At 33.4% G+C, this 21,494-nt stretch overlaps 1 protein-coding gene across 1 annotated transcript in view; it reads right to left on the reverse strand.

The window, feature by feature from the left end:
* Positions 1–2,457: 2,457 nt before the first annotated feature.
* LOC107867808 (chorismate mutase 2) overlaps positions 2,458–21,494 on the reverse strand; it is a 31,968-nt gene continuing 12,931 nt past the window's right edge. Inside the window, exons 4-5 of the mRNA XM_016714240.2 lie at positions 3,335–3,427; positions 2,458–2,823 (exon numbers count right to left, since the gene is read on the reverse strand). Coding sequence (XP_016569726.1) covers positions 2,593–2,823; positions 3,335–3,427 — 324 coding nt within the window. The 3' untranslated portion in view covers positions 2,458–2,592. The remainder of the gene's footprint in view (positions 2,824–3,334; positions 3,428–21,494) is intronic.

Consider the following 21,494-nt stretch of genomic DNA (forward strand, 5'->3'; position numbering starts at 1 on the left):
TATAATTACTTTTGAGAGTTGAAATTTTAAGTAATATTAAAAACTTAGCGTGTAGTTTTAAACAATTTTTGCATAATAAATAAAAAAGGGGAAAAAGGATCTCCCTGTTTAAGGCCCTAAGACGATGTGAAAAACTCTGTTCTTGTACCCTTAATAATGATGGAATACCATAAATTAGAAATGGACATCCATTTTAAAATATAATGAGTAAATAAAAATGGGTAGAGAGAGTACATTAGTAGGTGTAAATTACCAACATGAGTTGTGATAAAGTGGTGGGACTTTTCCACCCTTAATTAGAGATCTCAAGTTTGAGTTCAGAATATAGAGAAAATCTTATTGGGTGCACCACCTCCAAAATAGGCCCTAAAATGCGTGATCTGAATTAATCGAGATGACTTCAATACGAATACCAGACATCAATTGAGAACCCTCCCCCACAAAAAAAAAATAAATAAATAAAAAAACAGAAGTAGGTGCAAATGTACAACCAAAAAACTACAAAAATGTGATGTCCTCATATCAATTACAATTTGGTTCCCAACCATCCATTTTCTTCGCTCCATGTTTTGGAGAAAAAGGGGGAAAAGTGCTTGTGTACACAATAGTATATTGAAAGTAATTCCACACACATGAGATCTATCTTGTAAAGATAGAAACTCAACTCAAGCAAATATTAAATAACTAATTTTGGAGAAATCAATCCTTCTCTATAAACTATTCCTTTTTCAAAGGGCCCGCTCAAGGCCAAAACTAAATTTTCCTTTGGATGTCTGGAATATAAAAGAGCTAGGTACCCCACATTGATATGGTAATTCCCTGGGTGTGTATGGCAGCAAATCACCATGAGGAAACCTATTGTGGTTTGGCTATAACAAGATCGTTGAGTTGTATGGTAAACAATACTATATAAGATTCCTTGACATCGTAGTCTTTCATTGCCCACAACTTAAAAGAGCCCAATGAAAAACCAGTTGTAGTAGTAGTATGAAAGCAAAGCATTCCATCCAATAATGAAAGGCCACCATCGGGCTGGTAGGAATCCTTCTTCATGCACATCTCGTCTAGTAAAGGTACATATCCGTACACCTCATTTGAAATTCTAAATGAAACCACATAATACTTTCCTCGTTCGTTCAAATCACTCAGGCAATGAAATGCTCCATGTACATATATACCAATGGCTCCATAGGAACAATCTTACTTGGGCAAGAATGCATCTCCATTTTATATCCCGTCCTAGGGCAAACATCAGTTGGATAGTTACAAATTCTCCTCCAAGGACCACTTTCGGGGGTAAGAATTTCAATGGATTGAGAAAATAGGTGCATGTTCAACTTAAAGGATCTTATAGCTGCCATCACCAGTGGCGTCATATCCCAATCCAAAAGAAGTATACGTTACGTTAAATTCTGAATGGGAGATTAAAAAGTAACATTTATACGGGCTCCAATATCTAGTTAGTTTAAAGATCTTCCTTACTTTGAAGATGTATACTGTCAAAGAAAAGATTTAAAAAGGGAAAGAACACCACAATTTTCAGCTAAAGGAAAAGAACAAATAAGAATATCTTTATGAATAATGCTTTAAAATTTTAAATTTGACTAGTATCAAATTAATTGATTGGAAAATGTCTATTTAGTGAAACAAAGATAAAAGTAAAAAAAAAAAAATCATTAATTTTTTGTTGATTCGCCTAAATGAATAATAAAACAGTTTTTATTTTAATATAACAAGTAAAATTAAATGAAAGGCAGACTACATTACGAAACATTCGAAGTTGAGCATAAGCTAAATAAGTCATATCCAAAAGCAAAGTAATTAGGACAATACCTCTACTGCATTTAAATTCATAAACCCTATGTTCTGGTCTTAATTTTACGAAGACCGAAAATATAAGCAAATCCGAAATTTCTTGTAGCGATTATTTTAATTTATGCTACACCTATATCGTATAAATTAACATGTTTTGAGTAGGGAAGAGCAAAAATTGAATCGACCAATAAAAATGTTATTGGTTTATTGCTATTGGGTTAACAATTTTTAACGGTTTTATAAAATAAATTTATTGAGCTATTGGTTCGGTTTGGCTTTTTCTTATTGGGTTATTGGATAAACCCATAACCCAATAAGAATATACGAAATTACTATCTTACACCTATATATATATATATATATTCTCTTAATTTCTCCTAACTATCATTTAAAGATTTTTGTAAATTAAAACAAATCATGTAGGATTTTGGTTGTAACTAAGATTTCTTTTCATGTTAGTTATTATTTTTTTTATTTTATGAGTATTTTTTTATCAGTTAAACCGAAAATCGAACCATTAAGGACTAAAAATCGATAAATCAAAAATCGATAAAAAAATATTTTATTGGTTTAAGCATATTTAGAAACCAAAAATCGATAAACCAAACTGATAATACATAAAATCAAACCGAACGATAGTAGTTTTGAGAAAAACGGTACATTTCTCTCCTTTTAAAATGGTTTAATGTGAATCATCATTGCTTCCGCATTAATGTCATCAATAATAGTAGCAACCATGGTATGAATGGTGAAAACAATCACAACAACAATAACAATCTAATCAAGACGGCGTAGAAGGTACTCAACTTCGACTAGTTTGGTCAAAGGCATTATCCATTCATCATATAAGCGTGAAACTAGTGATGGATCAACCTTGCCCTTCACTTCTTTAGCACTATCATTTAAGGTCACTTCTTGTCCAAACACCCCGGCTTTCTTTGCCACTCTCTTCTTTACCATCTCTTCAACAGCTTCAAATGTCAATAGCTTCATTAGAGCATCCCTATCCTGCTATGACAAAGACATATTAGAGATATTGGGTTCAAGTTTTAGGAGGAACAGAAAAATTCACAACAATAGCAACCTTTTTGGTTTATTAATAGAAAACTCTATTTTGAAAAGTGACTACTTGTTAAAGATATGATTGAAAGTGGTTAGCAAGAACTATTTTATAAAAGCTTCTTGCTATGAAAAGCTTTACTTTTACTTTCTATTGTGTTTACATGCGGCTTCCCAATTATTCGGGCCTCTGTCTTCGAATATGACTGGTTAAAGTTCATAAAAAAAAAGTAAATTTAATTCTAGAAACAACATTTTGTGCTGAAAGAAAATGTGTTTGGATAATCTTAGCTTTTTTTAATTTTTTAAATATCCTTCTAATTACCTCATGGCTGTGAAATTACACCGAATTTGTTGTTGTTGTGTATGTGAATGAATGTTTAACACTTATAACATAGAGATCTTACTTTTTGCAACATTTAGAAAAATATCCACAAATTAATTGTAAGTGATGAGATACCTGAGCAAGAATAAATTGCTTATACTCATCAGTGCAATCCCTGAATTTAACTTCAGCAACAAATTTTCCATAGTGAATCCTTCTAGAGAGCGCCTTCAGCAACAACGACAACAAAAAACATTTCCACATCAACTTATAAATATTCAAAAACAATCTAAATTTTACCTTATAATCAAGTAGGGGTGTGAATGGTGCGGTACGATATTTTAAATTTCAGTACGGGAACTTCGGTTATAGATATCTAAAAGAACAATAACATTACTATACTAAATTAGTTTGGTATGGTTCGGTATTTTTAAATTCGATTTCGATATTTTACGGTATGGTAATTCGGTAACTATACTTTATTTGATTTCTAATTACATATATTCATATAAGAAAAACTATAACTTTAAATTTTAAAAACGTCTCAATCATGTTAGGCTAACAACTATCTTTGTTAATCAATTACACAAAAATAATACTTCAATCATGATTGAATAGTCCGAGATGCAAATTCTAAACAACAGTACCGAAACTTAAGCATAGTACTCCTAAATAATAAGTTTTCCAAAAAATTTATTTCTGAATAAAAGCTACTTTTGTGTTCAATTGGCTAATGGATGATATATAAATATATTTAATAATATTAAATATAATATATATATGGGTTTTATATGTTATTGAAAAACTTCGGTGCGGTATACGATATTTATTGCATAAATACCAAATACCAAAATAATTTAAAATTCCTACCAAATACCATAACATCCATATCGCGATATAAAAATTTTCTATTTCAATCTGATATTCGGTATATAACATGCTCACCCCTAACTTCAAATAATAATAAAGTCAAAGTTTTTTTTTTCCTTTAAAAATTGTAAAAAAAAAAAAAAAAAAAAAGAGGGCCAAAAAAGTGTAACATGAAGTGTCAGGTCATGTTATTTGGATTAATATTTAATGTAGCATAGGCTTTAATTAGAGACGATAATTTAAACAATGAGTTGCTCATTCGATAATGTGTTGAAAAGTCACATTATTTTAATATAATCGGCAAGTTGCTGAAAAAGGCCTCTATCGGAGAATGCTTACAGAGAACTTTATTCTTCATGTTTGCCTTGTTGGACCATATTTTATATTGATCTTTAAACTGGAACCTTCCGTTATAAGTTCTAAATCATGTTAGGTTCAAAGTGTGAATGAAAAATGAAAAATAGTGGAGGAAAGGAGACACCCAATTTAGAAAGTGTACTCTAAATTGAAAAATTCACTAATTCTCCCACATTGGTGGGAGAAGGAAACTTTGGAGTGTTTATAATAAGAAATAAGAGATGCCTCGCGTCGTCGTTGTCGTTGCTCGCTCGGCTCGGCTTCGGATTTGGATCGATGAGATTTATCATTTTGGACAAACTTTATTTGAATTCCAAAGAATGCCAAGGAAAAATGCAATAAATTTTTACTGCAGAGTTTCGGAACTCCATTTATGTATATACTGCATGCAGTAACAGTGAAACAGTAACAGATGCAATGGTTTGAACAAGTAATGTTTCGAACTGAACGAAAATATAAGACGGAGGATGCGGGAATTAAGAAATTCCTTGTTGCACGGTTCCTGGACTTCAAAATGATAGATAGCAAATCTGTTGTCTCTCAAGTACCGGAGTTGCAAGTCATCATACATGTTCTCCTAGCAGAAGGTATATCTTTGAAAAATTCCTTAGTTGAACAAATTAAAAACGTTCTTAATACTCACATAAACTATTTTGTAGGTTTAATTGTGAATGATGCTTTCCAAGTAGCAGCGACAGTTGAGAAGCTACCACCTTTGTGGAAAGACTTCAAAAACTACTTAAAGCATAAACGCAAGGAGATGACTGTTGAAGATCTTATTGTCCGACTTCGTATTGAGGAGGATAATAAAGCTGCCGAAAGAAGGTCAAAGGGAAATTCTACAATTAATGGAGCACATATTGTAGAAGATGACCAAAACAATTCCAAGAGAAGGAAGAAAGCTGAACAAGGAAGCAATCAACCCAAGAAAAAGTTCAAGGGAAAATGCTCCAACTGTGGCAAGATTGGCCACAAGTCCACAGATTGTCGTGCCCCAAAGAAAGAAAAAAAGAAGGATCAAGCAAATATGATTGAATCCAACAAAGAATGTGATGATCTGCGTGCTATGTTCTCAGAATGTAACTTGACGGGGAATCCTCATGAATGGTGGATGGATTCTGGTGCCACCCACCATGTATGTGCCAACAAGGAGTTGTTTTCGTTATTCGCTCTGGCTCAAGTAGAAGAAATAATCTACATGGCTAACTCCGTTACGGCTAAGGTAGAAGGAACAGGAAAAATTTGCTTAAAGATGACTTCCGGAAAGGTCTTGACACTTAACAATGTCTTGTATGTTCCAGAGTTACGTAGGAGATTAATTTCTATTTCACTTCTATACAAGAACGAATTCAAATGTGTAACTTTCTGAAAAAATTGTAATAAGCAAAGGAGAAATGTATGTAGGCCTTTATAAGATGAATGTAATGACTATTGAAATAAATAAAAGTTCGAATTCTTCTTATTTGCTTGAGTCTTATGATTTATGGCATGAACGTTTAGGCCATGTTAATTACAAAACGTTATGAAAACTGAGTAACTTAAAAGTTTTGCCAAACTTTGAGTGCAATAAATCAAAGTGTCAAACGTGTGTGGAATCGAAGTATGCAAAGCAACCTTATAAGTCCATTGAAAGGAATTCCAATCCTTTAGACTTAACATACTGACATTTGTGATATGAAGTCAACACCATCACGTGGTGGGAAAAAGTATTTCATAACTTTTATTGACGATTGCACTAGATATTGTTATATCTACTTGCTAAATAGTAAGAATGAAGCAATAGATGCGTTTAGGCAATATAAAACTAAAGTTGAAAATCAGTTACACAAAAAGATCAAAATGATAAGAAGTGATAGGCGTGGAGAATATGAATCTCCCTTTGTGCAAATATGTGTAAAGAATGGAATAATCCATCAAACTACGGCCCCATATTCACCTCAATCTAATGGAATTGCGGAAAGGAAAAACCAAACTTTAAAAGAAGTGATGAATGTCTTACTTATAAGTTCTGGTTTACCGCAAAATTTGTGGGGCAGGCTATTCTTACGGCCAACCGCATACTCAATAGAGTTCCCCATAGTAAGACACAATCAATTCCTTATGAAAAGTGGAAAGGAAGAAAACCCAACTTGAAATATTTCAAACTGTGGGGGTGTCTAGCAAAGGTCCAAATTCCTGTGCCTAAAAGGGTTAAGATATGACCTAAGATGGTAGGCTGTGTGTTCATAGGATATGCTAAAAGCAGTAAGGCATGTCAATTTTTGGTTCATAAATCCGAACATCCGGATATTAATGAAAATACGTTAATTGAATCAGACAATACTGAATTCTTTGAAAACATTTATCCATATAAAACTAGACATGAACAGTCTAGTAGGGGGTCTAAACGACCTCATGATGAACAAGTTGAGAATGAACATAATGAAGAAAATCCAAAACGTAGTACACGTCAAAGAACATTTACATCATTTGGATTCTCTTAGAAAATGAGCCTCAAACATTTAAGGAAGTGATGGCATCTTCAGATTCATCCTTTTGGAAAGAGACAGTCAATAGTGAGATTGATTCAATCTTAATCAACCATACATGGTAATTGGTTGATCTTCCTCCCGGAAATAAACCTTTAGGTTCTAAATGGATCTTCAAAAGGAAAATGAAAGCAAATGGCACTATTGACAAATACAAGGCAAGAATTGTAGTAAAAAGCTTCAAACAAAAAGAAGGTCTTGATTACTTTGATACATACTCGCCAGTAACAAGGATAACATCGATTCGAATGTTAATTGCCTTAGCGGCGGTATATGATCTTTAAATCCATCAAATGGATGTGAAAATTGCTTTCCTAAATAGAGAATTGGAGGAAGAAATATACATGGAACAACCTGAGGGTTTTGTGGTTCCAGAAAAGGAAAATAAGGTGTGTAGGATTATTAAGTCATTGTATAGACTAAAGCAAGCACCTAAACAATGGCATACGAAATTTTGATCAAATAATGTTGGCAAATGGGTTCCAGATAAATGAATGTGATAAATGTGTATATATTAAAGATACTTCAAATCACCAAGTCATTGTTTGTTTATATGTGGATGATATGTTGATCATCAGCAGAGACATTTCTGACATAAATGCAACCAAACAAATGTTCGAGAGCAAGTTTGATATGAAAGACCTTGGAGTTGCAGATGTGATCTTAGGTATAAGAATCTATCGAACTCCACAAGGGTTAGCATTGTGACAGTCTCATTATATCGAAAAAGTACTTGACAAGTTCAAGTAAATGGAATTTGGTATTGCCAAGACTCCATTGGATGTGAACTTTGCACTTTGAGAGAATGAAAGCGAAAGTGACTCACAATTGGAGTACACAAGAGTATTGGGATGTTTAATGTATATAATGAACTGTACACGACTAGACATAGCATGCACTATCAGTAAATTGAGTCGGTACACGAGTAATCCCAACAAAACTTATTGGATGGCAATGAAAAGAGTTTTGGGGTATCTTAAATACACTCAAAATTTTGTTTTGCATTATAATAAATATCCTGCGGTACTTGAAGAATATAGTGATGCAAATTGGATCACCGGATCGAATGAAGTCAAATCCACAAGTGGATATGTATTTACTATCGGTGGAGGAGCAGTCTCTTGGAAATCATCCAAACAGACTTGTATTGCTCGCTCAATAATGAAATCTGAATTTATCGCATTGGATGAAGCCAGTGAAAAAGCAAAATGGCTCCAGAATTTCTTAGAAGATATTCCTTATTGGCCCAAGCCAGTGGCACCAGTATGTATACACAGTGATAGCCAAGCGGCACTAGGTAGGGCAGGGAGCATGATGTACAACGGTAAATCTCGTCACATACAACGAAGACACAATATCGTTAGGAAACTTCTCTCTAGTGGAATTATCACTGTAGACTATGTAAAGTCAAAGGATAATGTGTCGGATCCACTTACAATAGGCCTATCTAGAGAAAGATTTGAACGGACATCCAAGGGAATAGGTTTAAGGCCTAGGACAAGTCAGCACGGCGGTAACTCTACCTAGCAGACTGGAAATCCCAAGAGTTAGGTTCAAGCAGATCAAATAAAGTTGTGTCTGGCAGGTTCAACATTGTCAATTATCCAACCCATTCTCATGATGTAGACAATGTATAGTAAAAACAAGGATAACACTTAACGTTAAAAATCTTTTAATGATTATCTAAATTTGGCAGATTTGACCAAACAGTTTTAATCTCCAGGATTGAACATTTAGAAATCACCTATGTGAGGGTGGAGTGGAAGCCGTTTCAAAGAGAATGTTAGTAAAGGCCTATTCTCTAAGCTCTCATGAAACTGTGACGTGTTCATGGCTGAAAAGAACAAAACCATGAGAACCATAAACATTAGAAGGCTGGTTGTATGACGTATTGTCTAGGTGTACATAAAAGCTCAATGGTTCAAAGATATTAAATCTACCGATTGACCGAGTGTATCCGATGCATGTTCACTACGGAAAGTTCAAAAGAAAACCCACTTATCCAGGTGCAATCAGTCTTTGCCTGATGATCACATACTTGTCCGTAAAATTTTTAAGAAAAATAGTCATTCCCCATTCATGTGGGGGATTGTTGGGTTCAAAGTGTGTATGAAGTGTGAATGGAAAATGAAAAATGGTGGAGGAAAGGAGATACCCAATTTAGAAAGTGTACTCCAAATTGAAAAGTTCACTAATTCTCCAATATTGGTGGGAGAAGAAAACTTTGGCGTGTTTATAATAAGAAAACTTACTCCACATGGTAAGTGAGGCAAGAAATAAGACATGCCTTGCGCCGTCGTCGTCGTCGCTCGCTTAGCTCGGCTTCGGATTTGGATTTGGATTTGTCAAATGATCGATCGATGAGGTCTATCTTTTTGGACAAACTTTATTTGAATTTCAAAGAATGCCAACGAAAAATGCAGTAAATTTTTACTGCAGAGTTTCAAAACTCCATTTATATACATACAGCATGCAGTAACAGTGAAACAGTAACAGATGCAATGTTTTGAACAAGAAATGTGTCGAACTGATATTTAGTATCAGAAGGATGCAACCCTTTTGAAAATGACACAATATTTCGTGAACTGACATGACTGTTTCGGAACAAACACACTCCTTGATGAACAAACATGAATTAACAGAAAAGGTGCAACCTTTGAAGTGAATCATTGCCTCTTTTCAGAAGAGGCATGTTATGGCTATAAAAACCTACTTTCTTCCACAGGTTTTGGTACGAAAATTTCAGAGTACAAAATTACTTCTTCTTTTCCAAATTACTTTGTGTAATCAATCAAAACGTTCTATGCGTTCGAAGATATTCCAACCGTTTGAGGTACCGCTACAGTTGGTCTGTTTAGCCATTTTATTCTGGGAGGAAAAATTCTACAACCTCGGGTACAGTGAGGGAAATTATTTCCTTAAGAAAATTCCGTGAATTCGGACGACTGAGTTATTTTCTGTTTCATCTTAATTGCTAAAAGAATAAAATACACCTTTTGGAAAGGCCATTTTGATCTTGTGTTGAGGGTATTTGATATACTTCATTGTGTTCTTGTTTATACTTGAATTCTAGTTGAAGTTATTGTTCTGCATATACTGATTCTATGTACCCGAAGTACAAACGAAAAAATAACAATCTTAAGGAAATAATTTAATTTTACAGAATATGTATAACTTGTTTTTGGAGATTAAAGCTTTAAGTTTTCTACTCCGCTTGAATTTAACTAGTGATTAGAAGACATAAAACCTTCATCACAAGTTAAAGTTCACTCGGTTGACGATTTGAAGTTATAAAAACTTCATCGTTAATTAGAAACAAGAAGAAAAGCTGAAAAGTAATTTAACTTTACAAGTAGTATTCTGAAAATATTAAATTTTTCTGTCCTGTGTTGACAAAAAGATGACTAACGAAAGTCAAATGATGGATGCGACAACGTATGTGGGGGAAACTAATATTGCCACATCAAGTCGCACAAATGTTCCGCCAACAATGGCACCGGCGGAGAAGCCCGAAAAATTTTCGGGCATTGACTTCAAGCGGTGGCAGCAAAAGATTTTCTTTTACCTCACCACTTTATGTCTGCAACGGTTCACTAGCGAAGATGCTCCTGACGTGCCCGAGGGAACCTCGAACAAAGACCGCTTCGTTATTGTAGAAGCTTGGAAACACTCGGACTTCCTTTACAGGAATTATATTCTGAGTGGTCTCCAAGACGACCTCTACAATGTTTATAGTGGAACCAAGACATTAAAGGAACTATGGGGGGCACTTGAATAAAAATATAAGACGGAGGATACGGAAATTAAGAAATTCGTTGTTGCACGGTTCCTGGACTTCAAAATGATAGATAGCAAATCTGTTGTCTCTCAAGTACAGGAGTTGCAAGTCATCATACATGATCTCCTAGCAGAAGGTGTATCTTTGAAAAATACCTTAGTTGAACAAATTAAAAATGTTCTTAATACTCACATAAACTGTTTTGTAGGTTTAATTGTGAATGATGCTTTCCAAGTACCAGCGATAGTTGAGAAGCTACCACCTTTGTGGAAAGACTTCAAAAACTACTAAAGCATAAACGCAAGGAGATGACTGTTGAAGATCTTATTGTCCGACTTCGTATTGAAGAGGATAATAAAGCTACCGAAAGAAGGTCAAAGAGGAATTCTACAATTAATGGAGCACATATTGTAGAAGATGACCAAAACAATTCCAAGAAAAGGAAGAAAGTTGAACAAGGAAGCAATCAACCCAAGAAAAAGTTCAAGGAAAAATGCTTCAACTATGGAAAGATTGACCACAAGTCCACAGATTGTCGTGCCCCAAAGAAAGGCAAAAAGAAGGATCAAGCAAATATGATTGAATCCAACAAAGAATGCGATGATATGTGTGCTATGTTCTCAGAATGTAACTTGACGGGGAATCCTCGCGAATGGTGAATGGATTCTAGTGCTACCCTCCATGTATGTGCCAACAAGGAGTTGTTTTCATCATTCGCTCCGGCTCAAGTAGAAGAAATGATATACATGGATAACTCCGCTACGGCTAACGTGAAAGGAACAGGAAAACTTTTCTTAAAGATGACTCCCGAAAAGATCTTGACACTTAACAATGTCTTGTATGTTCCGGAGTTACGTAGGAATTTAATTTTTGTTTCACTTCTAGACAAGAACGGATTCAAATGTGTAACCGTTTCTAGAAAAATTGTAATTAGCAAAGGAGAAATGTATGTAGGAAAAGGCTATCTGACCGTAGGCCTTTACAAGATGAATGTAATGACTGTTGAAATAAATAAAAGTTTGAATTCTTCTTATTTGCTTGAGTCTTATGATTTATGGCATTAACGTTTAGGCTATGTTAATTACAAAACGTTACGAAAATTGAGTAACTTAAAAGTTTTGTCAAACTTTGAGTGCAATAAATTAAAGTGTCAAAAGTGTGTGGAATCGAAGTATGCAAAGCATCCTTATAAGTCCGTTGAAAGGAATTCCAATCCATTAGACTTAATACACACTGGCATTTATGATATGAAGTCAACACCATCCCGTGGTGGAAAAAAGTATTTTTCATAACTTTTATTGACGATTGCACTAGATATTGTTATGTCTACTTGCTAAATAGTAAGGATGAAGCAATAGATGCGTTTAGGCAATATAAAACTGAAGTTGAAAATCATTTAGACAAAAAGATTAAAATAATAAGAAATGATAGGGGCGGAGAATATGAATCTTCCTTTGCGCAAATATGTGTAGAGAATGGAATAATCTATCAAACTACGGCCCTATATTCACCTCAATCTAATGAAATTAAGGAAAGAAAAAACCAAACTTTGAAGGAAATAATGAATGCCTTACTTATAAGTTGTGGTTTACCGCAAAACTTGTGGGGGGAGGCTATCCTTACAACCAACCGTATACTCAATAGAGTTCCACATAGAAAGACACAATCAGTTCCTTATGAAAAGTGAAAAGGAAGAAAACCCAACTTGAAATATTTCAAACTGTGGGGGTGTCTAGCAAAGGTCCAAGTTCCTGTGCCTAAAAGGGTTAAGATAGGATCTAAGACGGTGGACTGTGTTTTCATAGGATATGCTAAAAACAGTAATGCATGTCGATTTTTGATTCATAAATTCGAACATCTGGATATTAATGAAAATACGGTAATTGAATCAGACAATGCTGAATTCTTTGAAAACATTTATCCGTATAAAACTAGACATGAATAGTCAAGTTGGGGTCTAAACGACCTCATGATGAACCAATTGAGAATGAACATAATGAAGACAATGCAAGACATAGTATACGTCAAAGAACGTCTACATCATTTGGATCAGATTTTGTAATATTTCTCTTAGAAAATGAGCCTCAAACATTTAAGAAAGCGATGACATCTTCGAATTCATCATTTTGGAAAGAGACAGTCAATAGTGAGATTGATTCAATCTTAATCAACCATACATGATAATTGGTTGATCTTCCTCCCGGAAATAAACCTTTAGGTTCTAAATGAATCTTCAAAAGGAAAATGAAAGCAAATGGCACTATTGACAAATACAAGGCAAGACTTGTAGTAAAAGGCTTCAAACAAAAAGAAGGCCTTGATTAATTTGATACATACTCGCCAGTAACAAGGATAACATCGATTCGAATGTTAATTTCCTTAGCGGCGGTATATGATCTTCAAATCCATCAAATGGATGTGAAAACCGCTTTCCTAAATGGAGAATTGGAGGAATAAATATACATGGAACAACCTGAGGGTTTTGTGGTTCCAGGAAAGGAAAATAAGTTGTATAGAATTATTAAGTCGTTGTATGGACTAAAGCAAACACCTAAACAATGGCATGAAAAGTTTGACCAAACCATGTTGGCAAACGGGTTCAAGATAAATGAATGTTATAAATGTGTATATATTAAAGATACTCCAAATCACCAAGTCATTGTTTGTTTATATGTGGATGATATGTTGATCATCAGCAGAGACATTTCTGACATAAATGCAATCAAACGAATGCTCGAGAGCAAGTTTGATATGAAAGACCTTGGAGTTACAGATGTGATCTTAGGTATAAGAATCCATCGAACTCCATAAGGGTTAGCACTATCACAGTCTCATTATATTGAAAAAGTACTTGACAAATTCAAGTATATGGAATTCGGTATTGCCAAGACTCCATTGGATGTGAACTTTGCACGTTGAAAGAATGAAGGTGACAGTGACTCACAATTAGGGTACGCAAGAGTATTGGGATGTTTAATGTATATAATGAACTGTACACGACCAGACATAGCATGCGTTATCAGTAAATTGAGTCGGTACACGAGTAATCCCAACAAAACTTATTGGATGGCAATGAAAAGAGTTTTGGGGTATCTTAAATACACTCAAAATTATGCTTTGCATTATAATAAATATCCTGTGGTACTTGAAGGATATAGTGATACAAATTGGATCACCGGATCGAACGAAGTCAAATCCACAAGTGGATATGTATTTACTATCAGTGGAGGAGCAGTCTCTTGGAAATCATCCAAACAGACTTGCATTGCTCGCTCAACAATGGAATCTGAATTTATCGCATTGGATAAAGCCGGTGAAGAAGCAGAATGGCTCTGGAATTTCTTAGAAGATATTCCTTATTGGCCCAAGCCAATGGCACCAGTATGTATACACAGTGATAGCCAAGCGGCAATAGGTAGGGCAGGGAGCATGATGTACAATGGTAAATCTCGTCACATACGACGAAGACACAATATCGTTAAGGAACTTCTCTCTAGTGGAATTATCACTGTAGACTATGTAAAGTCAAAAGATAATGTGTCCGATCCACTTACAAAAGGTCTATCTAGAGAAGGAGTTGAACGGACATCCAAGGGAATGGGTTTAAAGCCTAGGACAAGTCAGCACGGCGGTAACTCTACCTAGCAGACTGGAGATCCCAAGAGCTAGGTTCAAGGAGATCAAACAAAATTGTGTATGACAGGTTCAACATTGTCAATTACCCAACTCATTCTCATGATGTAGACAATGTATAGTAAAAACAAGGATAAGACTCAAGGTTAAAAGTCTTTTAATGATTATCTAATTTGGAAGATTTGACCAAACAATTTTAATCTACAGATTGAACGTTTAGAAATCAACTATGTGAGGGCGAAGTGGAAGCCGCTTTAAAGAGAATGTTAGTAAAGGCATATTCTCTAAGCTTTTATGAAACCGGGACGTGTTTATGGCTGAAAAGAACAAAACCATGAGAACCATAAACGTTAAAAAGGCTGATTGTGTGACATGTATTGTCTAGGTGTATATTAAAGCTCGACGGTTCAAAGATATCAAATCTACCGATTGACCGAGTGCATCCGATGCATGTTCACTATGAAAAGTTCAAAGGAAAACCTACTTATCCAGATGCAATCAGTCTTTGTTTGATGATCACATACTTATCCATAAAACTTTTACGAAAAATAGTCATTCCCCATTCATGTGAGGGATTGTTGGGTTCAAAGTGTGTATGAAGTGTGAATGGAAAATAAAAAATGGTGGAGGAAAGGAGACACCCAATTTAGAAAGTGTACTCCAAATTGGAGTCGTTAATTCTCCCACATTGGTGGGAGAAGGGAACTTTGGAGTGTTTATAATAAGAACACTTACTCCACATGGTAAGTGAGGCATGAAATAAGAGATGCCTCGCGCCGTCGTCGTCGTCGCTCGCTCGGCTCGGCTTCAGATTTAGATTTGAATTTGTCAAATGATCGATCGATGAGATCTATCTTTTTGAACAAACTTTATTTGAATTCCGAAGAATGCCAAGGAAAAATGCAGTAATTTTTACTACAGAGTTTCGGAACTCCATTTATATACATGCAGCATACAGTAACAGATGCAATGGTTTGAACAAGAATGTTTCGAACTGATATTTAGTTTCAGAATGATGCAACCCTTCTGAAAATGACACAATATTTCGTCAACTAATATGACTGTTTCGGAACAAACACACTGATTCGCATGAAATGACATGAATGTTTCCGAACAAACACACTCCTTGATGAACAGACATAAATTTACAGAAAAGGTGCAACCTTTGAAGTGAACCATTGTCTCTTTTCAGAAGAGGCATGTTATGACTATAAAAACCTACTTTCTTCCACAGGTTACAAAATTTCAGAATACAAAATTACTTCTTCTCTTCCAAATTACTCTGTGTGATCAATCAAAATGTTCTGTGCGTTCGAAGATATTCCAACCGTTTGAGGTACCGCTACAGTTGGTCTGTTTAGCCATTTTTTCCTGGGAAGAAAAATTCCACAACCTCGGGTACAGTGAGGGGAATTATTTCCTTAAGAAAATTCCGTGAATTCGGACGACTTGGCTATTTTCTGTTTCATCTTAATTTCTGAAAGAATAAAATACACCTTTTGGAAAGGCCATTTTGATCTTGTGTTGAGGGTATTTGATATACTTCACTGTGTTCTTGTTTATACTTGAACTCTAGTTGAAGTTATTGTTCTGCATATACTGATTCTGTATACCCAAAGTACAAACAATAAAATAACAACTCATTGAGTCCAAATCAGATACCGGATACAGGCCCCTAATGAAAAATCAAAAAATTACGTCTTTTTCTTTCTGAAGTGTAATTTGTTTTCAGGAATTAAAATAAAAGGAAGAGAATTAGTATATAGTAATATATTTGAAAACTTGTCTCTTTACCTTCACAAATCAAAAAATAAGATAAGGTTTAGGCACACATTATCTTTAGTACTCTACGTGTGAAGTTTCACTAGACATATATTGTTGTTGGAATATTTTCGAATTTCTTTTTATCCACTTGGTTATTTTGAACTCATTTTCCCTTTCTTGAATGTAAGTTGAGAAGAATTATTTTTGTTTCTGTTTTATCGTATTTTTGTCTAACTATATGGTATCCAAAATTCACAGAATCAACTAATTTGCATTTGTACGATTAACTAAACGCCTACTATGAGGAGCTTTAGTGCTCCCTACTTGGACAAACTTTCCTCTCAATATAATGCTCGACCTTAAACTTCCACCTAAGAATTTTTTACCATTCCACCACTAATTCCTTTTAGTAATTACCTAAAATTAATTTATCCCTCAAACAGTGTTACAGTTTATGTAATCCACTTCTGTTACAGTTTATTTAATCCACTTCTGCAAAAATTCATTTATGTTAAGCTTTCATATTTGATGTAAGCCTTGACTAAAGACTGAATTAATTAGGGTAAAATAAACTGTACATGCACATGAATAAATTTGAAAAATTTACATAAATATATTAACTTTTTATTATTACATAAAATCTCATCTATAAAAACTAATTAGAAATATCCCATTTTTTTACACTTTCTCTCTCCAACCTCCGATACGTATCACACCTACATAATTTATGTCTAAAATCAAGCAACCATAATTAAGTAGTTTCAAGGTTTGAATTTACAAATCTTATCTTATCAAATTATTGAACATAAACATCTTCTTCAATTTATTTTTGAGGTTAGCTTAATTTCTTAATTTTTTTTAACTTAACTAAATAAAAATCTATGAGTTACTTGTTGCATAGTAATGGAGTTTGCTTCGAGTTTTAAAAAAAATAGGTCGAAACACAAAATACGATACCGCCAATATAAAGAAGTCAAGGAAAATTGCTCGTACAAGCTCTAAAAGCCCATTGCTAAATTTTCAAGTAGGATAAAAAGTGAAGAATCATCACGATAGCGTCTTTCAAAGGTATATTGATTTGTTGCTGAATCTGTAATTTTTTAATCGATTTACGCATTCTTATACATTATTATATAAGAGTGTTTTGTTGTTATTTTAACCTTACACATAAATTAGTTATGTATAGTGCAGAGACATCTTTTTATACATTAAATTTGTTATGTATATAATCAAATTACTAAGTAAAACCATGTCACTATGATGCATAGCGAGTTATGTCATTTATTGGACGTTTTTATTTCAACGCATATACATAAGTCGTTATGTATATGTATTGAAACAGACACAGCTGGGCTGTTTAATTTCAAGTCATATACACTACAGGGTTATGTATATGTAATTCATTGATAGTGTTATACATAGTACTGTTATGTACATGGCTCGGTTAGACAGGACGAGTTGTGTGTATTTTAGTCCATATACATAACAATGTTTTGTATATAAAAGAACGTTAGGAATATATATAATGTGTTATCTTTATGTTTTCAAATTTTGTTTCATATTATTGTGTCTATGTGATGCCTGGGATGTATATTTTGCAAACTCATATGCATAAAGGTTGGAGTTCACTATTGTCATATTCTTCAATCTTATAGGAATCCATTTTTTTTTTTGTTTCTAATTTTTCATACTTGCATAGTAAAAATTTTCATACTTTGTAGTAAAATTATTCGTAGACTTATAGTAAAATTTCCTTCATACAAGTCTTTTTTTTTTTCGTTTTAAAATTTTCTATGTCCCTTTATTTTATAAGGAACTTTCTTCTTTGGTTCTAAAAATTTCTAGGTGATTTATGTGATAAATTTCCTTTTAGGAGTATATTTTTTGAAAAAATTACATAATTAAGGAATTCATTCATTACACATTAATAAGGTATAATATTGAATAATTATTAGACTTAATTTATTCTTAAATATCGTTTTAAATAATTATTAGACTTGATTTATTTTCCTAAATAACGTTAAAACATTTATCTCATATACATAGGTTGTAATGTATATTATCGTTTTGGATAATTATTGGACTTGATTTATTTACTTAAATAACGTTAAAATGATTATCTCATATACATAGGTTGTAATGTATAATATCATAGAAAAATGTATATGAATATTTAAAATTATTCGGGAGAGGGAAAAAATTAAATAACAAATTCAAAAAAAAAGGTAATTAACTAACTAAAGTCTGAGATTTATATCGTTTACACAATAAATTTATTACAGTAACCTTGAAAAAGAGTACAAATATTATACACTAGCAGGTAAACTTGACCTGCTATTGCATGTTACCCAATTTTTTACATAAAAAATTAAAAAAGAAAAAATTGAATAAATTGTAATAGCAAATCAAATTTACTTAATAGTATAATATATTTTATATACTGAAGTACAATTCCTTAGTCAAACGAATCCCCTAATTTAAAAAACAGTTTATGGAAAGAATTTGTATAAACATGAAACATTAGGACTATGTTCGTACATTGATCATAAGGATATGTATGAACAAGTGTGTCCTAGCCCAGTCAACAAGTATTCAAAAGCGTATAATAGCCTAACATTACTAAAAAGGGATAATACCCACGAAAATATCTGAACTTTGACCAAATTTCTTGTTGAGTTTACTGAACTTTGCGGGGGTCCTATTACCCCCTAGACTTTTTTTTTTGTATTTTAATAGCATATATCTATCAACTTTTACATGTACGTGTAATTCACGCGTATTGGGCGCGTGATAGTGATAAAAATCGTTATAAAACCTTATTTTTTGGTCAGAAATCCCCTCAATTTTTTAATAAACGATAATTTTTATGTTTTTTATTTATTTTTCATTTATATCTTCTTCCTCTTCTCTCTTGTTTCTTTCTTTCTTCTCTTATCTTCAATGGTGCTCCTTCCTCTTTTCTTTTCTTTCTTTCTTCTCTTCAATGGTGCTCTATTGGTGTTCTATTGTTGAATTGGAATTGGATCATCTTCAATTACATCAATTTGAACCAATTTCAAAATACACACACACACTAAATGGGTCATCCTTCAATTCCATCAAAATAGCAAAATTAACCCACCATTGCCACCACCAACCAACTTTCAAGAATTAGGAATCAAGATTTTGGTGAAAAAAGCTTGTCACCGTCAATCAACTTTCAAGAATTAGGAATCGAGATTTTGATAAGAAAAAAAAAACCTGTTTGGGAATGAATCTTTAGCTCCATTCACCAAAGGAAAATACGATATACATCAAATGGTTACAGTTGTCATTCTGCTAAAAAGGAAAATACGATTTTGGCCTAAAGCAATGAAATCGCCGATTTGGTGAATTTTTACAAACTCAAATGAAACTCAAATCTTTTCCAGTTGATATTATCCACAGTTTTATTCCCTTGGAGTTTGGAGTGTTTGTTCTGTGAAAATCTTTTCCAATTGATATTCATTATAGAGCTTGTATGTTTGTGGAAACTGATACAAAGAAACTTCAGTGGTCAAGTTTTGATCTGCTATGGTTGTTTCAAGAAAATACAAGCCAAATTTGAAGAAATAGAAATCAAGATTTTGGTGGAAAAAATGGTGAAAAATGATGAAAGGAATAAAACTGGAGAACAAATTAAATAAAAAATAATTTTGAATAAAAATACACGTGTCAATATCTGATTGGCGCGTGTATTACACTTTCTACTCCAAAACTGGATATAGCGTTTTGAGGAGGTAATAATTCCATTTTAAAAAAGTCTAGGGGGGTAATAGGACCCCCGCAAAGTTCAGTATGCTCAACTGAAAATTCGGTCACAGTTCAGATAGTTTTGTGAGTATTATCCCTAATAAAAACTTATTCATCTAGGGTTTATACAAAATCACTTTATTTTTTTATTCGCATGGTAAGCTTGAGTCAGGGCAACATAACATAGGAAGGTGCATATAAAAGAGAAAATACATCAAATCCCCCTCAACTTGTCAGCAAAACTTACTTTAAACCTAAACTAATCGGACAATTATATACCTCTTAATAACTTTCAAATGAATTAAATACAACCCCTACGGCTGACGTGACAAAAAAGAAAAAGAAAAACGCGTGAGTTTTTTTCTTAAAGGATCCATTTTATATATATATATATATATCATCTTCTTCGTGACCCCCTCCCCCCCAGTTCCTCCCACCCCCACCCCCTAACACTGCTTCATACAAGTACACAAGATTTTGATCAATATTTAGTTGTAACTCAATGTCCTCATTAACTCTATTTGCATCAACAATATCTTCAAAGGCAAATTCAATCCTTTTAGTAGAAGAGTTCTTCGATCGAAAAACAATCTTGTTTTTCATGGACTTGAGCACATAATCCTTTTAGGTAGTTTGTTGTCAATTTCTTGTTAATTTTGACTGTTAAAAACGTTGAGGGAGTTAGAATTGAAGGTTGAAATAATGTTTTAATGGAGGAAAAACCTTAAATTGATATATTCATGGTTGTTCTCTGGTGGTGTTATTTTCGCGGCAGGGGTGGGGGTTTAAAGGGGAGAAAGAGAGGGAGTAGGGGGGAGGGGATATGGTTAGGAAAAAGAAAAAAACAGGTATAGGGGTGGGGGGCGGAAGAGGAGGAGGAAGAGGGGAAGGGAGGAGGATCTGAAGAAGAAGGAGGAACGGGGGTGGGGGCATTTTTAAAAATAATATATATATATATTTAAAATTATATATATTTTATATATATATTTTTAAATATATATATATATATATATATATTTTATATGTATAAAAATAGTATATATATATATATTTTTTTTTTTTTTTTTTTAAAAAAAAATATATGAAAATAGTATATGTGTGGGATTACTTTTTTAAAAAAAAATTATAATTTCTTACATGGCAATGACATGGCACTAATATGGCACTGATTTGGCAATGACATGACACGTGTGTAGTGCACTCTCTGTTGTGAGAGTGGGATTGTGATTTTGAGGTTGTATTTAATTCACTTGAAAGTTATTAAGGGGTATAAATTACCCGATTAGTTTAGGATCAAAATTAAATTTTGCTGACAAATTGAGGAGAAATTTGATGTATTTTCACCATATAAAAAGGATAAAAAAGTTAATCATATTCTTTGGTTTTAGGGCAGCCTGATACATTAATCTCCCTCAATGAATAAAGGTATGTTGTCAGTCAAATACACATGTTTCATTTAACCATATATTCATGATCAAGTGATATATGTATTCCCAATTTAATTCTAACTAGTTCTACTGTCAATTAAATTGCTTCGTTCTATGTCTTTATCTCAAAAAGATAGAAGTAAAATTTGTGTATATTTTATCCTCTC

The sequence above is a fragment of the Capsicum annuum genome, chromosome 4, assembly GCF_002878395.1.
Source record: "Capsicum annuum cultivar UCD-10X-F1 chromosome 4, UCD10Xv1.1, whole genome shotgun sequence".
NCBI lineage: Eukaryota > Viridiplantae > Streptophyta > Magnoliopsida > Solanales > Solanaceae > Capsicum > Capsicum annuum.